This window comes from Carcharodon carcharias, chromosome 8 (genome assembly GCF_017639515.1).
Source record: "Carcharodon carcharias isolate sCarCar2 chromosome 8, sCarCar2.pri, whole genome shotgun sequence".
Taxonomy (NCBI): domain Eukaryota; kingdom Metazoa; phylum Chordata; class Chondrichthyes; order Lamniformes; family Lamnidae; genus Carcharodon; species Carcharodon carcharias.
In genome coordinates this window covers 114,677,432-114,699,974 of record NC_054474.1, presented here as the reverse complement: position 1 = coordinate 114,699,974, position 22,543 = coordinate 114,677,432, and the positions used below count along the sequence as shown (strand labels likewise).

The window sequence follows — 22,543 nt, the reverse complement described above, 5'->3', positions numbered from 1 at the left end:
TGTGGACCTGCCTGAGCACGTGTATGTGTCTGGACCTGCCTGCGGGTATGTGTGTGTGTGGACCTGCCTGCGGGGGGGGCTGTGTGTGAGAGTGTGTGTGTGTGTGTGTGTGTGTGAGTGAGTGTGTGTACCTGCCTGTTTGTGTGTGAGTGTCTGGACCTGCCTGCGTGTGTGTGTGTGTGTGGACCTGCCTGTGTGTGTCTGTGTGTGGACCTGTCTGCAGGTGTGTCTGTGTGTGGTCCTGTCTGCGGGTGTGTGTGGACCTGCCTGCGAGTGTGTGTGTGTGTGTTGACCTGCCTGCGAGTGTGTGTGTGTGTGTGTGTGTGTGGACCTGCCTGCAAGTGTGTGTGTGTGTGTATGTGGACCTGCCTGCGAGTGTGTGTGTGTGTGTGTGTGTGTGTGTGTGGACCTGCCTGCGAGTGTGTGTGTGTGTGGACCTGCCTGCGAGTGTGTGTGTGTGTGGACCTGCCTGCGAGTGTGTGTGTGGACCTGCCTGCGAGTGTGTGTATGTGTGTGTGGACCTGCCTCTGTGTGTGTGTGTGTGTGTGGACCTGCCTCTGTGTGTGTGTGTACCTGCCTGTGTGTGTGTGTGTGTGTGGGGACCTGCCTGTCTGTGTGTGTGTGTGTGGACCTGCCTCTGTGTGTGTGTGTGTGTGTGAACCTGCCTGTGTGTGTGCGTGTGTGGACCTGCCTGTGTGTGCATGTGTGCACCCGCCTGTGTGTGCGTGTGTGGACCCACCTGCGGGTGTGCGTGTGTGGATCCGTCACTGGTTTTGTAGGAGTGAGTGCCTGTCTGTGGGTGTATGTGCGTGTGAACCTGCCTTTGGCAGGTGTTTGCAAGCAGGCGGAATGGGATGGAGGTTGTGTGGTGGTGCATGCAGGTGTGGGGTTTTGCAGGGCGAATGTGTTTTGCGGGGGCTGGTGCGTGTGGGTGGTCATTTCTCCCTAATGGCTGTGTGTGTTAGCACAATCTAAGGCTTGGTGGAGATTGGCCATGTGATGTGGTCAGTGACTGAGTAGCTGCTCGCCTGGGCGAGTGGAACTGTGGACAAAGTTGTCACCTTTAGGAGGCAAACGGAGAGCATTAAATGGAGAGATAGAATATGTCAGTGTTTGTGATGGATTTCTGCTGGGAAGCCTGCTGTGGTGCCTGGAGGGTAATGGTTTCTCTGACAATCTCGTTCTTTTGTCGACAGGGCTTTGGCCGGGCAAACCATGAAATAACAACAGCAATCCTGAAATCCAGGTACCCAGACCACAGTGTGACCTGGGCAAATGAGGGTTACTGAGGTGGCCTGAGTCTCACTGCTCTGTCTCCTGGGCCGGTACAGCACAACTGCTCCAGTGCGTGAAGGCTTGTGTCAGCAGCTCAGCTCATTTCTCCGCATTCTGAAAGCCCTGGATGGAGATGCACTGATTATGTTTGATTGATATCTGAATTAAATTATCACTGAACCTTCCTTAACTGTGGAGGAGCAGATTTGCCTCTTGTCTCTCTGGAGTTACATTCCTCATACCACCCCCAACCCCCTTCCCACCCCAACCCACTCACAATACACTTGGTCTAACTGTGGGAGATGGAATTTGTTGTGTAAAGTGTGAGCTCATCCATTTTGGACCTAAGAAAGATAGAGCAGAGAATTTATTTAAATGGTGAGAAGGAACTGTGGATGAGCAGAGATTTACAGATCCAAGTGCAGAAATTACTAAAAACAAGTGAACAGATACAAAACATAATTAGAAAGACAAAGGGAATGTGAGCTTTCATCTGAATAGGGCTGGGATATAAAGGTGGAAGTTATGTTACAGCTGTACAGAGCTCTGGTTGAGACCCCCCTGGAGTAACTGTGTTCAGTCCTGGGCACAGCACCTTGGACTGGGTGCAGTGTAGATTCACCAGGTGGATACCGGGACTGAACAGGTTAAATTATGAGGACAAGTTATTTAGACCAGGCTTATATCCCCCTGAATACAGAACATTATGGGGTGATGGATTGAGATGTTTAAGATGATTAAAGGATTTGATTGGGTATAAAGAGAAACTGTTTCCTGTTTCTCTGATGGCTGAGATCGCCTCCAATTGTGTGGGTGGCCACCTGATGCCTGAGGCCTTGAACTTTTGTTGTGGCGGTTCCAGAACAGGGGAGCAAAACCCTGAAGTTGGAGCCGGGCCTTTGAAGGGTGATGTCAGGAAGCACTTCTTCACACAAAGGGGAGTGGAAATCTGGAACTCCCTCCCCCAAAAAGCTGTTCAAGTTCAAGGTCAGTTGAAAATGTCAAATCTGTAATTGATAGATTTTTGTTAAGATTATTAAGTTTACAGAAATAAGTCGGGTGAATGGAGTTGAGATTGAGATCAGCATGATTTAACAATGACAGAACAGGCATGAGGGGCTGAATGGCCAGCTTCAGTACCTACTTCCATCCTAATTTCCCAGTTCACTTCTACATCAGAAGGGAAGGTGAGGGAGTAGCTGAAACAGAACAGGTGGAATGTTGAGAAAAGGATGGAATGAGCCCTAAAGTTACACGTAGTTCACATTCATACTTGCTCCACTGCACCCTGCTGGGCTCACTCAAACCCCACTGCATCCCAGTCATACTCCATTGTATTTCACACACATCCTACTGCACTGGACTCGACCTCAAGCCCCACTACATCACACTATTCGCACTCATATTCCACTGCATCGTACTGGATTTGCACTCATATCCAACTCCATCCTACAGAACTGACCCAGCCCTGAATATGGTCAGGTATGTAAAAGCTACTGTTTAGACTGCTTCCACTGTCCCCTTTGACTAAGTTGAGTTCACCATCGATGGTCCCAAAATAGAAAATGATTATTCAACACCTCAATGGCTCAGCCTGTTCACGCACTGTAACAGCCTCATCTGAGGTCAAGTGCGAATGTTCAACAAAAACAACTTGTACTGAGAAAAGAAAACATCCCTCGGTGCTTCATGAATTTGTAGGAAATATTATGCTGAACTAGGATTAGGATAGCCAATCACAGCTTGGTCAAAGAACTGGGTATGAGGGAGCGTTTGAAAGGAGGAGCGGGTGGTGGAGGGGTTTAAGGAGTGGATACCAGTGGCTGTAGGCTAGAGGTGTGAAAACACGCTTCACCAATTGTGAGGGATGCACAAGGTTTTTGAGCTGGAGGAACAGCGTGGGTTCTGAGGTAAGGATGCATTAGAACAGGAAGGGATTTGAACATGTGGTTCAGAATCTTAAATTTGATTTGCCATTGTAAATCAGCAAGGACATCAATTTCGAACCTGTGCTGCACCTGCCCAGGGAGTGTTTGATGGGGACAATGTAGAGGGAGATTTACTCTGTATCTAAGCCCGTGCTGTATCAGCTGTCCCCATCAAACACTCCCAACAGTGTTGAGCAAGCTTTACTCTATACCTTGTATCTTTTGAAAGTGTTTCCCTTGTCTGTTGTTAAGTTACAGTAGTGTATTATGTAACTAGACCAGGATTGCGTTTAAATCCTAACATGATGTTTCGAGAATTTGAATTCAGATTTTTTTAAAAGTCTGTAAATGAATAAGTAAGACTTGCATTATTATAGTGCCTGTGACAATGCCACTTATGTATTTTGAATTTAGTCACTTTGACTAGACCATGAAGATACCAGAATGTCAAAAAAGCCCCATCTGGTTCATTCATATCCTTTTAGGAAGAAAAACCCATCTTTACCCATTGACCAGATTTTGACAGTGCCCCTGTGAAGCACTTTGGTGCATTTGATGAGGCTAAAGGTGCTGTTTAAATGCAAGTTGTTGCCTGATTCCAGTCCCATACCTAAGTTATTGCCTCTTAAGTGGCCTAGCAGACACTGAGTTGTATTATATCACTAGAGGAAGACCCAGCACCACCTAGGGGCAGTAAGGGATGGGCAAGAATGTTGGCCTTTCCAGTGACACCTCCATCCTAAGAATGAAAATGCTGCCCTGAGTACTCACCTTGTCATATCGATCTATCGTTGCTGATCTCCAACTGGCCTTGGGACATTTCTCTGGATCAAGCAGCTCAAGATCCTCAATCCTAGGCTGAAGGCTTTTGGCCTAGTTGCCCTCCACCCATCGATAAAAGTACCCAGATGTTTAAAGGGAGGATGAGTAGCATGGTGTGTGTGGAGCTCCACCTCTTGCAGCTGGCCTCCAATCCCTTCACCATGAATGGATGATTGAAGCTGGAGAGGTGAAGTCTGCTGATTGGTCAGTGGACCTATGGTCTGGTTCATTTCTAATCTCCATGACCCTTTTGGCCAATTTAGTTAGATCCTGTTCTGTTCAGGGAACTGCACCTCAGGAATGATATATTGGGATTGGACAGGGCCCGACATAATTCTGCAGAATGATAGCAGAGTTACAAAGTTTAAATTGTAAAGACAGGTTTCATAGACTCGGCTTGTAATCTTTTGAATAAAGAAAGATTAAGGGTTAATTGAATTGAGGTGTTTAAGATGATTAAAAGATTCAGTAAGGTAAATAAAAGCTGTTTCCTTTAATCAGGGGAGTCTAAATCAAAGGGGTGATGTCAGGAAGCACTTCTTCACATAAAGGGGAGTGGAAATCTGGAGCTCTTCCTCCAAAAAGCTGTTCAAGCTGGATGTCGATTGAAAATTTAAAAACTGATTGATGGATTTTTGTAAGGTAAGGAGATTATGGAATCAAGGTGGGTAAATGGAGAGGAGATATCGACAAATCATGACCGAATTAAACAGTGGAACAGGCTTGAGGCCTCCTGTTCCTATTGTCTCCATTGTTTACTAGATTGATACCTGGAATGAGCAGGTTGTCCTTATGAGGAAAGGTTGGACAGACTGGGCTTGTTTCCACTGGAGTTTAGAAGAGTGAGGAGCGACTTGATTGAAGTGTCCTGTACAGGCTTGACAATTTGGATGTCCTCTGAGGGTGAGTCCAGAACTAGGGGGCACTGTTTTAAGATTAGGGGTCGCCCTTTTAGGACAGAGATGAGAATTTTTTTTCTCAGAAATGGTTGAGTGACTTTGGAACTCTGCCTCAGAAGGCGGTGGAGGTGGCGTCACTGAATATTTTTAAGGTGGAGGTAGATAGATTCTTGTTAGGCAAGGGAGTCAAAGGTTACCAAGGGTAGATGGGAATATAGAACTCAACACAAACAGATCAGCCATGATCTTATTGAATGGCGGAGCGGGCTTAAGGGGCCGAATGGCCTACTTCTGCTCCTATTTCGCATCTTCATAGTACTAAAGACCGTGCTGAGCAGACTTGAGTTGCCATCCCAGTGGAAACAGGAGGTTGTTAGAGGTTATTCTCTGGGCCACCCCAGCTGAGACACTGCTTGAACTACAGGAGTTGCAGAGCAGATCTCCCTCTACATTGCCCCATTGACTCAATGAAATGTTCTCAAGAATGAAGTGGCCTGGACAGGTTTTACCTCAGTGACCCTGTGAATCAGCAGTTACAACCTGCTCTTTAGCACTGTGCTCTGTAATTTTCTCTCATTAACCTGACCCCCAATGAAGTTCACTGTCAATAATTATGTTTAAGAGTCTTGCAGATGGAGCACAAATAAACACATTCCTTCAGTCTGATTGCAGCTACATCTTTCGGACTTTGTTCTGGACGGTTGCTGCTGCCAAGCAGGCATGAATCCTGAAAGGGCCCTGTCTGCCCAAGGGAGTAGTAATGGGACAAGTAAATAGAAAATGCCATTTCATTCTCTCTCCTCTTCAAATGGATTGAGGAAAGCAGAATGCATATAAATGACTGCAACAGCTGGTATATAAATATGTGTGTATACTTCACAGCTATCACAATAGCAAGAGTAAAGACGTGGCATATACACATTGTACTGTGTTGGGGAGTGACAGAGCCTCTGGGAAGAGTGCAAATGCTTATTGGATGTCGAGCATACTAACTGGGGCACAGCAAACTTTCTAATCAAATTTTTCAATTGTTTGAAGCATTATAAAGAAATACAGCGAATCCATTTAAAATATAAATATCATTGTCTTACTCTTCTAGCCCTGATTGTGGTATGGATGCTCAGTTCTGATTGGCAGTTTTCTGCCAATGTGCCACAGCATGAATGACGTACAGTAAAAAAACAAAATACTCAAATCCAGTATTCTCACCAGCTCTAGTGTGATGCCACCATCAAACACCTCTTTCCCTTTCAGCATTCTGAAAGGGCCATTCCCTCCATGACATCCTGACCCACTCCTCAGTCACCCACAACACACCCTCCCCTTCCTATGGCACCTTTCTGTGCAAGTGCAAGAGGTACAACACCTGCCTTTTCACCATCTCCTTTATCTCCTTTCCCACCACCTAAGGCCCCTTCCAAGTGAAGCAGCGTTTTACTTGCACTTCTTTCAAACTAGTATACAGCATTCGCTGCTCACGATGCGGTCTCCTGTACATTGGGAATACCAAATGCAGACTGGGTGACCACTTTGCGAAACACCCTGGTTCAGTCCACAAATGTGACCCCAAGCTTCCAGTCACCTGCCTTTTGACCTTTCTGTCCTTGGCCCGCTGCAGTATTCCAATGAAGCTTAAGCTTGAGGAAGAGCTCCTCATCTCCTCATCTTTCCACTTTACAGCCTTCTGGACTCAACATTAAGTTCAGCCGTTTTAGATGGTAACCTTTGCCCCCATTTTGCTTTGTCTTTTTCTGCTGGTTTGATTTTCCTTTTGTTTTTCCCTTATTTCCTTTGCTTTCAGACAGCAGTAATTCAGGACCTCTAGACATATCTTTTATTTCTTTACTTGTCCCATTACTATCTCTTTTGGCCTTGCACCATGAAATTTCTGTCACTTGCTGCCCTCCATCCTATCACCCAAAATTCCCTTCTGTGCTTTTCCCCTTTCATTTGCTCAAACCTATTACATTTTTAACTTTCCACAGTTCTGCTGAAATGTCACAGACTTGAAACTTTAACTGTTTCTCTTTCCACAGATGCTACCAGATCAACTGAGTATTTCCAGCATTTTCTGCTTTCATTATACTAATAAATTAAGTGGGTGCTAGTCAGGCTGATACATGACGGGACAGTGTAGAGGGAGATTTACTCTGTATCTAACCCCATGCTGTACCTGTCCTGGGAGTGTTTATCTATCTAACCCTATGCTGTACCTGTCGTGGGAGTGAATAATGTTATGGCACTGCATGCCTGAATTAGAAATACCTCTGTCAGCAGAATTAACATTTCTCGACATTAACCTTAGCTAAAAATTTAACCATAAACTTCAGGATGATGAATGTTGTGCAATGGTTCCATCCCAGGATTCTGTGAAATAAGTTAAAGTTGCAAAACAATGTAGTGACTATCAAAGAGTATCGGTCACCATGTCCTTGAAATATGTTCTAGGTTGTAGAACTTGTACCTGGTTATCTTTGTACTCTCTCACATTCCGCTTCTCAAGGGCACCATCTCCCAAGTCATTTTATTACCAGCAATGAACTTTGCTAGCATCTGCTTTTTTTTATTTCATGGGATGTGGGCGTCACTGACAAGGCCAGCATTTATTGTCCATCCCTAATTGCCCTTGAACTGAGTGGCTTGCTAGGCCATTTCAGAGGGCATTTAAGAGTCAACCACATTTATTCAAGCCTGGAGCCAAATGTAAGCCAGGCCAGGTAAGGATGGCAGATTTCCTTCCCTAAAGGACATAGTAAACCAGATGAGTTTTTATAACAATCGATGATAGTTTCATGGCCACTATTACTGAGATTAGCTTTATATCAAGATTTATTAACTGAATTCAAATTCCACCAATTGCCATGGTGGGGTTTGAACCCATGTCCCCAGAGCAGTAGCTTGGGTCACTGGATTACTAGTCCAGTGACATTACCACTGTTTTCCCATCTCCCCAATATTGCGTTTGTCGTGAAACACAACTTGTAATGGAATCCTTTTCTTTACACAGTGTTAATTCAATGTTGGGTCCACCTTTCACTCCATCTCCCCTGAAGGCACTGACTTGAGGTAGGATACTGTCCCACAGGCAGCATCATCCCCACCCCACTGCCGGTATCTCAGTCAAGTGCATGTTCTTTAAATGAGCGTCTTAATGCTGAATATCACAGGGTATGCAGCAATGGAGGCACCACATCCAACTCCAACTGTGTCTTCATCTGTCAGTCTGCCTGCATTTTCCACTGCTAGTCCTTGGCCAGAACCTGAGCAGTTTCCCAGCCCAAGGGTGCTGCAACTAAATGTAGCGAACTACCTCATTCATTGTTGTTTTGGGATCTTGCTGTGCGCATATTGGCTGACTGGTTTCCTACATTGCAACAGTGACTACGCTTCAATAGTCCTTCATTGGCAGTGAGCTGCTTTGGGACATCTGTCGTTCTGAAAGGGACTATAGAAATGTTCCCCCAGGATGACCATGTGTGCCTAATCTGTTTCTTCTGCATCCTACAGTCAGATGTTCCCATCATATGCCCAGTATCATGATGGTCAGCACTCTTGGTTATTCCTCGCTTTACAGCTACACCTTGATCAGTAACCCATGAAACAAAGTTCAGACCCATTTATTCAGAAATGGTACCTTTGCATCAGGGCTTTGGTACTTCAGATAGAGACTCCAGTTTGTAAACCTATAGTCACATACTAATTAACTGTTCTGTTTGTTCAGCTAGAATAGAGGATCATCAGCTCTCTAAGAAATCATGCAAACTACCCACTGTTTTATTTTATGTGATAACTGATATAGTGATTCAATCCAATGACAGGGTACACCATGTGAACACACACAGGAATAACACCATGCCCATTGCTCCATGCTGGGGGCACAGAGTCTTTGATGGGGACAGTCTACTTTGGGCACACTGGAACAATATTTTACCCATTGCTTTATGCTAGGGATACACAGGAACAATACTTTGCCTCTTGCTCCATGGGACACACAGGAACAATACTTTGCCTGTTGCTCCATGGGACACAGGAACAATACTTTGCCCATTGCCCCATGTCAGGGACACACAGGAACAATACATTGCCTGTTGCTCCATGGGACATACAGAAACAATACTTTGTCTGTTGCTCCACGGGACACACAGGAACAATACTTTGCCCATTGCTGCACGGGACACAGAGGAGCAATACTTTGCCTGTTGCTCCATGGGACACACAGGAACAATACTTTGCCCATTGCCCCATGCTGGGGATACACAGGAACAATACTTGCCTGTTGCTTCATGTTGGGGGTCACACAGGAACAATACTTTGCCTGTCACTCCTTGGGACACACAGGAACAATACTTTGCGCATTGCTCCATGGGACACACAGGAACAATACTTTGGCTGTTGCTCCATGGGACACACAGGAACAATATTTTGCCTGTTGCTCCATGGGACACACAGGAACAATACTTTGCCTGTTGCTCCATGTTAGGGGCACACAGGAACAATACTTTGCGCACTGCTCCATGCTGGGGTCACACACAAACAATACTTTGCCCATTCTTCCATGCTGGGGACACACGGGAACAATACTTTGCCCATTGCTCCATGTTAGGGGCACACAGGAACAATACTTTGCGCACTGCTGCATGCTGGGGGCACACAGGAACAATACTTTGCCTGTTGCCCCATGGGACACATGGGAAAAATACTTTAACAGAATTACCTGGAAAAACTCAGCAGGTCTGGCAGCATCGGTGGAGAAGATAAGAGTTGACGTTTCGAGTCCTCATGACCCTTCGACAGAACTTGAGTTCGAGTCCAAGAAAGAGTTGAAATATAAGCTGGTTTAAGGTGTGTGTGTGTGTGGGGTGGAGGGGGGGTGGGGGGGAGCGAGAGAGAGAGAGAGAGAGAGAGAAGTGGAGGGGGGTGGTGTGGTTGTAGGGACAAACAAGCAGTGATAGAAGCAGATCATCAAAAGATGTCACCAACAATAGAACAAAAGAACACATAGGTGTTAAAGTTGGTGATATTATCTAAACGAATGTGCTAATTAAGAATGGATGGTAGGGCACTCAAGGTATAGCTCTAGTGGGGGTGGGGAGAGCATAAAATATTTTAAAATACTTAAAAATAATGGAAATAGGTGGGAAAAGAAAAATCTATATAATTTATTGGAAAAAAACAAAAGGAAGGGGGAAACAGAAAGGGGGTGGGGATGGAGGAGGGAGCTCAAGACTTTAAGTTGTTGAATTCAATATTCAGTCCGGAAGGCTGTAAAGTGCCTAGTCGGAAGATGAGGTGTTGTTCCTCAGTGAAGTTGGGCTTCACTGGAACAACGCAGCAAGCCAAGGACAGACATGAAGGCAAGAGAGCAGGGTGGAGTGTTAAAATGGCAAGCAACAGGGAGGTTTGGGTCATTCTTGCGGACAGACTGCAAGTGTTCTGCAAAGCGGTCGCCCAGTTTACGTTTGGTCTCTCCAATGTAGAGGAAACCACATTGGGAGCAACGAATGCAGTAGACTAAGTTGGGGGAAATGCAAGTGAAATGCTGCTTCACTTGAAAGGAGTGTTTGGGTCCTTTCTCAGTGACTGTCTCCGTCTCCGACTTACCCCACGTGGATTTCCACTGAAATTCCACCCCTCATGTTTCGAACCCACCCAGGATTACAGGTATCTCCGGGACATAAAACGTTTCTCGGACTGCTGTTCCCATCACATTCTGAAATCCACACTCAGTGTCATGCGCCGCCATATGAACACACTCGACCTCTCCATCCAGCAGCACCGCCGTACCCTTTTTCAAAGCTGCGCGTGCCCCCAGTTTCATTTTATTCTTCGGCTCATCCGACGCCTCAGCAAGAAACTTTTTCTCTTTCTCTCAAGTGCTAAGGAACGCAAGCTCCAACAACTCATCGACACCAACACCCATCTGGGACCCTCCACCCCTGCCTGTCCCTCCGTCCCCACGCCATCTTCCAATCCCAGCCCCAGCCGTGTATTCACTATACCCCCTGACCTTCCCCTCTCTGATGCTGAACGTTCAGTGCTCAGCAAAGGACTTAGTTTCATACCCTTATGCCCTCACCTCAATGAATTTCGGGCTCGGCATGATGCTGAACTCTTCTTCCGCCGTCTTCGTCTCCGGGCTCACTTCTTTGGGCAGGAGTCCTCTCCCCATTCAACGGATCCTTTCACCCACCTCCAATATTCTCCCTCCACCTGGACCCCTCCCTCTGGATTCTTACCTTCTCTTGATCTTTTCATTGAGAACTGTCGGCGCGACATTAGTCATCTCAATTTCTCTGCTCCTCTCACCCATTCTAACCTGTCTCTCTCTGAACTTACTGCACTCCATTCTCTCAGGTCCAACCCTGACATTGTCATCAAACCCGCTGACAAGGGTGGTACTGTTGTTGTCTGGCGCACTGACCTCTACCTTGCAGAGGCTGAGCGTCAACTCGCAGACACTTCCTCCTACCTCTCCCTGGACCATGACCCCACCACTGAACATCAAGCCATTGTTTCCAGGACTGTCACTGACCTCATCTCCTCTGGGGATCTTCCTCCCACAGCTTCCAACCTGATAGTCGCCCAACCTCGGACGGCCCGCTTCTATCTCCTACCCAAAATCCACAAACAGAACTGCCCTGGTAGACCGATCGTCTCAGCTTGCTCCTGCCCCACAGAACTCATTTCTCGTTATCTTGACTCCCTTCTCTCTCCCCTTGTCCAATCCCTTCCCACCTCCATCCATGATTCCTCTGACACCTTACATCACATCAACAATTTCCAGTTCCCTGGCCCCAACCGCTTCCTCTTCACCATGGACGTCCAATCCCTCTACACCTCCATCCCCCACCAGGATGGTCTGAGGGCCCTTAGCTTCTTCCTCGAACAGAGGCCCGAACAATCCCCATCCACTACTACTCTCCGCCGTCTGGCTGAACTTGTTCTCACACTGAACAATTTCTCCTTCAACTCCTCTCACTTCCTCCAAATAAAAGGTGTGGCTATGGGTACCTGCATGGGCCCCAGCTATGCCTGTCTCTTTATGGGGTATGTGGAACATTCCTTGTTGCAGTCCTACTCCGGCCCCCTTCCACAACTCTTTCTCCGGTACATCGATGATTACTTCGGTGCTGCTTCATGCTCTCGTCGGGACTTGGAAAAATGTATTAATTTTGCTTCCAATCTCCACCCCTCCATCATTTTCACGTGGTCCATCTCTGACACTTCCCTTCCCTTCCTTGACCTCTCTGTCTCAATCTCTGGTGATAGATTGTCCACCAATATCCATTACAAACCTACCGACTCCCACAGTTACCTCGACTACAGCTCCTCACACCCCGCTTCCTGTAAGGACTCCATCCCATTCTCTCATTTCCTTCGCCTCCGTCGCATCTGTTCCGATGATGCTACCTTCAAAAACAGTTCCTCTGACATGTCCTCCTTCTTCCTTAACCGAGGTTTTCCACCCACGGTTGTTGACAGGGCCCTCAACCGTGTCTGGCCCATCTCCCACGCATCCGCCCTTACGCCTTTTGCTCCCTCCCAGAAACATGATAGGGTCCCCCTTGTCCTCACTTATCACCCCACCAGCCTCCGCATTCAAAGGATCATCCTCCGCCATTTCCGCCAACTCCAGCATGATGCCACCACCAAACACATCTTCCCATCACCCCCCTATCGGCATTCCGTCGGGATCGCTCCCTCCGGGACACCCTGGTCCACTCCTCCATCACCCCCTACTCCTCAACCCCCTCCTATGGCACCACCCCATGCTCACGCAAAAGATGCAACACCTGCCCCTTCACTTCCTCTCTCCTCACCGTCCAAGGGCCCAAACACTCCTTTCAAGTGAAACAGCATTTCACTTGCATTTCCCCCAACTTAGTCTACTGCATTCATTGCTCCCAATGTGGTTTCCTCTACATTGGAGAGACCAAACGTAAACTGGGCGACCGCTTTGCAGAACACCTGCGGTCTGTCCGCAAGAATGACCCAAACCTCCCTTGCCATTTTAACACTCCACCCTGCTCTCTTGCCCACATGTCTGTCCTTGGCTTGCTGCGTTGTTCCAGTGAAGCCCAATGCAAACTGGAGGAACAACACCTCATCTTCCAACTAGGCACTTTACAGCCTACCGGACTGAATATTGAATTCAACAACTTTAGGTCTCGAGCTCCCTCCTCTTTCCCCACCCCCTTTCTGTTTTCCCTTTCCTTTTGTTTTTTTCCAATAAATTATATAGATTTTTCTTTTCCCACCTATTTCCATTATTTTTAAGTATTTTAAAATATTTTATGCTCTCCCCACCCCCACTAGAGCTATACCTTGAGTGCCCTACCATCCATTCTTAATTAGCACATTCGTTTAGATAATATCACCAACTTTAACACCTATGTGTTCTTTTGTTCTATTGTTGGTGACATCTTTTGATGATCTGCTTCTATCACTGCTTGTTTGTCCCTACAACCACACCACCCCCTCCACTTCTCTCTCTCTCTCTCTCTCTCTCTTTCCCCCCCACCCCCCAACCCCCACCGCCACACACCTTAAACCAGCTTATATTTCAACTTTCTTGGACTCGAACTCAAGTTCTGTCGAAGGGTCATGAGGACTCGAAACGTCAACTCTTTTCTTCTCCGCCGATGCTGCCAGACCTGCTGAGTTTTTCCAGGTAATTCTGTTTTTGTTTTGGATTTCCAGCATCCGCAGTTTTTTTGTTTTTATCTCTGGGAAAAATACTTTCCCTGTTGCTCCATGGGACACACAGGAACAATAGTCTACCCATTCCCTCATGCTGGGGACACACAGGAACAATACTTTGCCCATTGCTCCATGTTAGGGACACACAGGAACAGTACTTTGCCTGTTGCCCCATGGGACATACAGGTATAATCCTTTGCCCCATGCTTATAAACATGCAAAGATGGGTGGTATGTCAGACGTTTGAACAGAATATAAAAACACAAAGAATGACTAAAAGATTAATGAGGGAAAAATCAGAGTACAAGAGAAAGCTAGCTGGAAATATGAAGACAGATTGTAAGATTTTCTGTCCATATTTAAGAAAGAAAAGAATTAATAAAATGAGCATTGGTGCTGTAGAAAGTGAGTCTGGGGAATTAATAATGGAAAGTAAGTGTTTGGCAGATGAATGGAACAGGTATTTTGTATCAGTCTTCACAATAGTATAGAAGATACAAGTAACATCTCAGAAGTGGCTGTAAATCAGGAAATGGGAGGGAGGAAGGAGCTCACAAAAATTACAATCACCAGGGAAGTGGTACTCAGCAAATTTTTGGAACTGTGGGTTTACAAGCACCCTGGTTGGATTTCATCCTAGAGTCTTAAAAGAAGTGGCTAGTGAGATAGTTGATGCGTTGATTTTAATTTTCCAAAATTCACCAGAATCGGGTAATGTTCCATTAGATTGGAAAATAGTGAATGTAACTCCTTTATTCGAAAAGGGAGGGAGGCAGAAAGCAGGAAACTACAGGCCAGTTAGCTTAACATCTGTCATAGGGAAAATGTTAGAAGCTATTATTAAAGATGTTATAAAACTTAGATAAATTCAAGATAATCAGGCAGAGTCAACATGGTTTTGTGAGAGGGAAATCATGTTTAACCAATTTATTAGAGTTTTTTGAAGAAGTAACAGGTGCTGTGGATAAAGGAGAACCGGTGGATGTACTGTACTTAGATTTTCAGTAGGGGGTAACTGATTGGCATGCATAGAACATTGGCTGGCTAACAGGAAACAGAGAGTAGGCATAAATGGGTCATTTTCTGGTTGGCAGGATATAATGAATGGTGTGCCACAGGGATAAATACTGGGCCTCAACTTATATAAATGACTCGGATGAAGGGACTGATGGTATGTTTGCTAAATTTGCTGATGACACAAAGATAGATAGGAAAGTAAGCTGTGAAGAGGAGATGAGAAGGCTGCAAAAGGATATAGTTAGGTGAATAGGCAAATAGGGTATAACATGGAAAACTGTGAGGATGTCCGTTTTGACAGGAAGAATAAAAAACATATTATCTAACTAGTGAAAGATTGCAGAACTCTGAGATGCAGAGGGATCTAGGTGCCCTAGTGCATGAATCACAAAAGGTTAGAATGCAGATGCACCAAGTAAGTAGCAGAGGGAATAAAATGTTATCATTTATTGAGATAGGAATTGAACACAAGAGTAGGGAGGTTATGCTTCAGTTATACAGGGCACTAGTGAGACCACATCTGGAATACTGTGTACAGTATTGGACTCCTTATTTAAGGAAAGATGTAAATGCATTGGAAGCAGTTCAGAGAAAGTTTACTGGACTAATACCTGGAATGGGTGGTTGTCTTATGAGGAAAGGTTGGACAGACTAGGCTTGTATCCACTGGAATTTAGTAGAGTAAGAGGTGACTTGATTGAAGCATATAAGATCCTGAAGGGATTTGACATGGTGGATGTGGAAAGGATGTTTCATGTTGTGGGAGAATCTAGAACTAGGGTCCACTGTTTAAAAATAAGGGGTCACCCATTTAAGACAGAGATGAGGAAAACTTTTTTTTTTCTCAGGGGGTTGTGAGACTTTGGAATTCTCTTCCTGAAAAGTTGGCTGAGGCAGGCTTTGAATATTTTTAAGGTGGCGATAGATTCTTGATAAGCAACTTATCAGGAAAGGTTATATGGTGAGGGAGGAATGTGAAGCTGAGGTAAAATTAAATCAGCAATGATCTTATTGAATGACGGAGCAGGCTCGAGGGGCTGAGTGGCCTACTCCTCCTAATTCGTATGTATGTACGTTGGGTCACACAGGTACAATACCTGTACTAGTTCTTTTAATACTCAGCAGAAACCTCAAAACCACCTAAATGGGTTTATCCATTAAGGATACCCTAATGTTCCTGGGAGATCAAAGCTCATCTAACCCATGAGATGTTTGTCCAGCAGGAGTGAGTGGGAAGTTTTTGGTCCATTGGGATTCTATACACTGGGAATGAATGGGATGAGTTTGGTCCATTAGGATCTTAAAAGCTGAGAATGAGAAGAGTTTGGTCCATTGGGATTCTATACACTGGACTTGAAGCCTTTTGATTGTTTACTTTTGTGGGATCTGAATTTTAGACCACTCTCTTTGGTGAGCTGCCTCCCAGAATATCTTCAATGGAGCTGATATTGAGCTAAAGTTTCAGCATCACACCCAGCATTAAAAAGAGAGCACCTTCTGTTCATGGCCTGCTCTAAATGTTCTCCCAAAGATTATTTAGTTCTTTCTAAAGTTTTGGGGTATCACCTCAGGCATTGCTTTGGGATTTAACTACAGGAGAATTTAATAAACAAATAACAACAAAATATATGATCATATTACAGTTCAGTACATTTTCATTCATTCATAGAATATGGACAATGCTGACATAGCCAGCATTTATTGCCCATCCCTTTGAGAAGATGGTGGTGAACTGCTGCCTTGAACCGCTACAGTCCATGTGGTGTAGGTACACCCACAGTGCTGTTAGGGAGGGAGTTCCAGGATTTTGACTCAGTGACAGTGAAGGAATATTGACATAGTTCCAAATCTGCTGCCCTTGTCTTTCTAGGTGGTAGAGGTCGTGGGTTTGGAAGGTGCTATGGAAGGAGTATTAGTGAGTTGCTGCAATGCATCTATTAGATGGTACACACTGCTGCTACTGTATGCTGGCGGTATATCTAAAGTTGTGGATGGGGTGCCAATCAAATGGGCTGCTTTCTCTTGGATGGTGTTGAGTTTTTTTGAGTATTATTGGAGCCTCATTCATCCAGGCAAGTGGAGATTATTTTGTCTTCTGACTTATGACTGATAGATTGTGGACAGGCTTTGGGGATTCTGGAGGTGAGTTACTTGCCACAGAATTCCCAAACTCTGACCTGCTCTTATAACCACAGTACTCATGTTCCACTTCAGTTTCTGGTCAATGGTAACCCCCCCAGGATGTTGATAGTGGGGGATTCAGCAATGGTAATGCCATTGAATGTCAAGGGGTGATGGTTAGATTCTTTCTTGTTGGAGATGGCCATTGTCTGGCACTTGTGTGGCACAAATGTTACTTGCTCACTTGTCAGCCCAAGCCTGGATATTGTCCAGGTCTTGCTGCATTTGGACATGGACTGCTTCAGTATCTGAGGAGTCACGAATGGTGCTGAACATTGTGCAATCATCAGGGAACATCCCCGCTTATGATGGAAGGAAGGTCATTGATGAAGCAGCTGAAGATGGTTGGGCCTAGGACACTACCCTGAGGAACTCCTGCAGTGATGTCCTGGGACCGAAATGATTGGCCTCCAACAACCACAACCATCTTTCTTTGTTATCAGTATGACTCCACCAGTGGAGAGTTCTCCTCCCACCAATCACCATTGACTTCAGTTTTGGTAGGGCACCTTGATGCTACTCTTGATCAAATTCTGCCTTGTTGCAAATACTTCGGCCTTATCTTTTGTGTTGATGTGTTGGGCTCCCCATCATTGATGCCATGGATGTTTTTGGAGCCTGCTCCTCCAGTGAGTTGTTTAATTGTCCACCACCATTCGTGACTGGATCTGCAGAACTACAGAGCTTAGATCTGATCTATTGATTTTAGGATCACCTAGCTCTAGCTATCTCGTGCTGCATCCGCTGTTTAGCATGCATGAGTGGACAGGTTTCTTCACATGATTCTGAAACTAATTGTTTCTGACCGCTGTTGGGGAGAAGCTTATCAAATGTTGTGAAATTCTAAGCTGCTGCTTTGTTTTTGTTTTTACCTCCTGATTTTGAATATCTTTCAAACTGAATAGGTACCCTTTCATGGCGTGACTTCTTAAACTCAATATCTGAAGTCGTTCAGGAGCCTTGATATCAAAAGCAAGTGTGAATTTTTTTTTGCCGGTTACAGCTTCACCAGGTTGAGACCTCACTTTTAGGTATTTGATGCTGTACCTGGCATATTCTTCACCCATCATTGAACCAAGGTTAATCCCCTAGCTTAATGGTAATAGTAGAGAGGGGTATATGCAGCCATGAGGCCACAGATTGTGGTTGAGTACAATTCTGCTGCTGTTGATGGCCCACAGCGTCTCATGGATGTCCAGTTTTGGGTGGCTAACTCCGTTTTGAATCAATCCCATTTATCATTATGATATTGTCACACAACACAATGGACGATGTCCTCAGTGTGAGGATGGGGCTTCGTCTCCACAGAACTATGCAGTGGAAACTCCTCCCACTCATGAAAAGATCGTGAACGAGAGGACACAGATTTAAAGTAATTGGCAAAAGAAGCAAAATCGAAATGAGAGAAATATTTTTCTGCAGTGAGTGGTTAAGATCTGGAATGCATTGCCTGAGTGGGTGGTGGAGACAGGTTCCATTGAAGCTTTCAAAAGGAAATTAGACTTATTTGAAGAGGAAGAATGTGCAGGGTCTCCTTCTGTCCTGTAACAATTCTGTGATTCTGATTCTGTGATTTTTAAATCAGTCTCCAACAGTTCAGCTGGGAGCCTGTTATAAATTGAACACTGTCCAGCTGGGTTTTTGAGGCCTCAGGAATTCTGGGATTGATGGGGAGACAGGAATAGGTGGACTCAGCAGCTCGCTGCTTTTTACAGCACAGCTTGTGAATCAGGAGGCGTCTTTCCCCCCATCCTCCAGCACATGTTCTGTTCCTGTGAACCAATTCCTCTCCCAAAGACGCCATCCCAAGCCCTCCCAATTGGCGGTCTAAACACCCCCACAAACCTTGCTGGCTGCCAGATGGGAAAAGCAATTTAAAAATGTTAATGAGGTCCTGCCACTGCCCTTGATTCTCAAATTCTCAGGAGGGATTCCCCCCGCCAGTCCCCTGCTACCCCCTAAATATTGATCTGTTCACCCCATTAGATTCAGAAATAAGTTTCCTGTAAATATTGTCTGGCCTATTTTTTGAATGTGCATGCAGGTTAGTAAAAACAATGATCACACACATAACTGAAGTAGTTTTGAGTATATAATTGAAATACATGCCATGGTTCTTCTCTCAAGCCTGTAACCTTGGAACCAAACTGTATGATATTTATTTAGGCTGGGACAGTGTGGCTGACTCTGAAGGGTCAGTTTCTTTCTGCCTAATGCTCCATGCAGCATTCCTGTCACCCCTGTGCTTGCTGACCCATATTGACTCCCAGTCCAGCAACAGGTTGAATTTAAAATTCTCATCTTTGTTTTCAAATCTCTGTGACCTTGCCCCTTTCTATCTTTGGCATTTTCTCCAGCTCCACACCTCTAAAGATACCTGTGGCCCTTTGACTCAGGCCTCTTAAGCATCTCCAGTTTTAATTACTCCGCCATTGGCGGCCATGCCTTCAGCTGCCTTGGCCCCAGGCTCTGGAAATCCCCCCCTAAACCTTTCTGCTTCTCCACCTGTCCCTCACTTTAAGAGGCATAAAACCTACTTCTTTGCCCAGGTTTTTGGTCATCTGCCCTCATGCCTCCTTTTATGGCTCAGTATCAGATTTTGAGCCTGTGAAGGGCTGTGGGATGTTGTATTATGTTAAAGAGTGCTATACCAATACAAGTTGTTGTTACTGGCCAGGATGCATTGGAGTAGATATGTTGCCACAATGAGTTTCCACATGGTTCCTGGGAATCTTCTCATCATGTGTGGGACACACACATATCTGAAACAGTTGGAAGCACTTAAATCAGGCAGGACTGCCATCATTTCAACTCCCACATTATTTTCCGACGATTGCAACCAGCTTCCAGTGAAAAGAAGGGTGTCCAAGGAAACAGGGTTCTGTGCTGGCTTCTGGTCTGTGGAATTAGTTTCAGTGCAATGGGATAACAAACTGTGACATGATCTTCAACCTTCCCCTGCCCAAGAGCCTTTGAAGGGAACCCTGGACTGCAAAAGATTAAAAGGAGCCAGTGCAATTCATGGTTAAAGTTGTTATGAATACTCATAAAACCAAGTTAAGAGTAATTGAGAAAGAGGAGAACATTGGGGAATTGCTGATAGGATGATTAAAGTCCAAGTGTCATCAAACTGTATGGGTGTTTGAACTGCATCCTCCTACCCTCAGCACATGGGTTAGTCCATGGAAATAGAAGGAAAATGGCCTGATTGGTCCAACCATTCAGCATCATGTTTAATCCCCACAGGAACAAGGAATCCCTAATCGCATGTAAACATCCTCTCCCTAAATCCTATGTTTTCACCCTATCTTTGTAAGGCCCAGCAGCCCCTTTGGGGTTGCAGGCAGCAGTGTAAAAACCTAGGATCCCTCCAGGAATCTCTGCTCCTGCTGGCACTCATACTCATCCCCTACTGGACTTTTTACAGGTAGTACACTTTCCTCCAAGTCAGAGGTTGTGGGTGCAACTCCAGAGACTTGAGGTCATAATCCAGGCTGATACTCCACTGCAGTACTGTGGGAGCGCTGCACTGTCAGAGGGGCTGTCTTTCAGATAAGATGTAAAACTATGGCCCCATCTGCCCTTTCAGGTGAATGTAAAAGATTCCATGGCTCTATTTTGGAAAGCAGGGGGATCTCCCAATCCTGGTCAATATTTATCCCATAATCACAGTCACAAAAACATTGACTGCCCATTATCTAATTTATGTTTCTGGGGTCTTGCTGTGCACAAGTTGGCTGCTGTGTTTCCTACACGCCAACTGTTGATACTTTATTACATTTCAAAAGTACTTCATTGGCTGTAAAGTGCTTGGAATGTCCTAAGGATGTGAAAGGCCATAAAGAAATGCAAGTTCTTTCTTTGTTTACCTGCCCAGATAGGCTGAACCAGGGAGTTCAGCTGTACTCAAATGGGACCTTATATAATTGTAATTGGATGAAAGGGGCAGCCACCAAACAGAAACAAGATAAAATTGTTTCATCTTTGTCAGCATGAATTTCTGTGCTGGGTTCTGGTCTGTGGAATTAGTTCCAGTGCAATGGGATAACAAACTGTGACATGATCTTCAACCTTCCCCTGCCCAAGAGCCTTTGAAGGGAACCCTGGACTGCAAAAGGTTAAAAGGAGCCAGTGCAATTCACGGTTAAAGTTGTTATGAATACTCATAAAACCAAGTTAAGAGTAATTGAGAAAGAGGAGAACATTGGGGAATTGCTGATATGATGATTAAAGTCCGAGTATTATCAAACTCTGTGGACGGGCATCACATTTTCTCCGTTACACAGTCATTGCACAGTACAGTGAAGAAGCTTCCAAATGCCATTCACCACTCTTCTCTTGTTGCTTCTGCTTCCATGTAACCTCCTGGGTAAGTTTTATTCCATTTTTAAAATCACTTTCACTTCTTGCTATTCACAGATTGTGATTGCATGAGATTATGAGACACTTGGAAGACACCTTCCCTGCCTCAGTCACACACTGGTTAGAGGGGAGTGATTACTGAAGGGTCATTCCTGGTTCACTGCCTCATCTTGGAGCTCTGCGTTCTCTACTCAGTGTGCAAGAGAAATAAGAGAGTTCTGTGTGTGAGAAGTGGATTGTGTTGAGACGATGGAATGAGAATATGTGTGGAGGGTGACTGAGGAATGAGTGTGAGATTTTAATAAGATGAGGATGGTTGTCAATGGTGTCTGTTCAGTATCTTGAATGGAGGGGCCTCGGTAAAGGGGAATAGGTGGAGCCATGTGCTATATAAATGCAAGTTGTCGTTGTTAGCTTAAAGCAGAATCTAGATAGATAGAATTACGGAATAGGAAGGGAAATGATATTGTGTGTGCGAATTGTAGCCCACCAAACAGAGATGATTAGACAGATGGATGCAGGCACTTCAGAGAGATGAACAGCAGAATAATAATTTGGGAGATTTTAATAATCACTAGATTGACTGGATAAAGCTAACGGATGTGTTCCATATGGGAGAGAATTTTCAGACTGACACTCTCAAACTCCTCAAAGAAAGGTGCATCACTTAATTTAATTTGGAGAAATAAACTGGGACCAATAACTGATGAGAGAGGATGAGAACAATTGGGAAATGATGACCAAATAGCATTTCAGTTCAATGTAGAAGGAGATAATGAAGAGTCAGGGACAAGAGTGTTACACAGTAAGGAGGTAACATGCAGTGAGAAAAAGGAAATCATAGACAGATTAACTGGACAGTGAAGATAGCAAACAGGAGAACAGATCGGCAGGGGGCAAATCTCCAAATCTGAAAGAACAATATATATTTGCATGAATCAGAAAGATTCAAATTTTGTAGGTAATTATTGAGGTAAATACTACACTGAAACTTAGCTTACTGATAGCACTCTGACCCTATCATAGATCACTGGCTCAGCTCAAGTTAATATCTACCAGCACTCTTTTTCAACACTGGAGTTGTGACCAAAGGAGAGGAAGGGCAATTAACAATGAGGAACACAGTAAGTGGGGCTGAAGGAGCAGCCCTGTGTTGGAGAGTTGAGTCTCAGTGAGTTGACTGTCAGGTAACCGTAATGGTTTATATGCTCTTCTGCTCACCTCCAACAGTGAGTATGAGGAGCTCATGTATTTCTGTATCACAAAGATTAGGCTCGTTCTTTTAACTGCCTTTTCCCCATGCCCATGAAGATCAACCATTGCCACAGTCCAGTCCCTCACCTGTTTCTTTCTTCTGCT

The 22,543-nt window shown here is 45.0% G+C and overlaps 2 protein-coding genes across 2 annotated transcripts in view; both read left to right on the top strand.

Annotated features, from left to right (window-relative positions):
• LOC121280734 (14 kDa phosphohistidine phosphatase-like) overlaps window positions 1-1,460 on the top strand; it is a 90,248-nt gene extending 88,788 nt beyond the window's left edge. Inside the window, exon 3 of the mRNA XM_041192869.1 lies at window positions 1,197-1,460. Coding sequence (XP_041048803.1) covers window positions 1,197-1,289 — 93 coding nt within the window. The 3' untranslated portion in view covers window positions 1,290-1,460. The remainder of the gene's footprint in view (window positions 1-1,196) is intronic.
• Window positions 1,461-1,594: 134 nt separating this feature from the next.
• The window catches only part of LOC121281484 (apical endosomal glycoprotein-like), a 61,240-nt gene continuing 40,291 nt past the window's right edge, over window positions 1,595-22,543 (top strand). The window contains exon 1 of the mRNA XM_041194429.1: window positions 1,595-4,667. The gene's annotated coding sequence lies outside the window, so the exon portion shown is untranslated. The remainder of the gene's footprint in view (window positions 4,668-22,543) is intronic.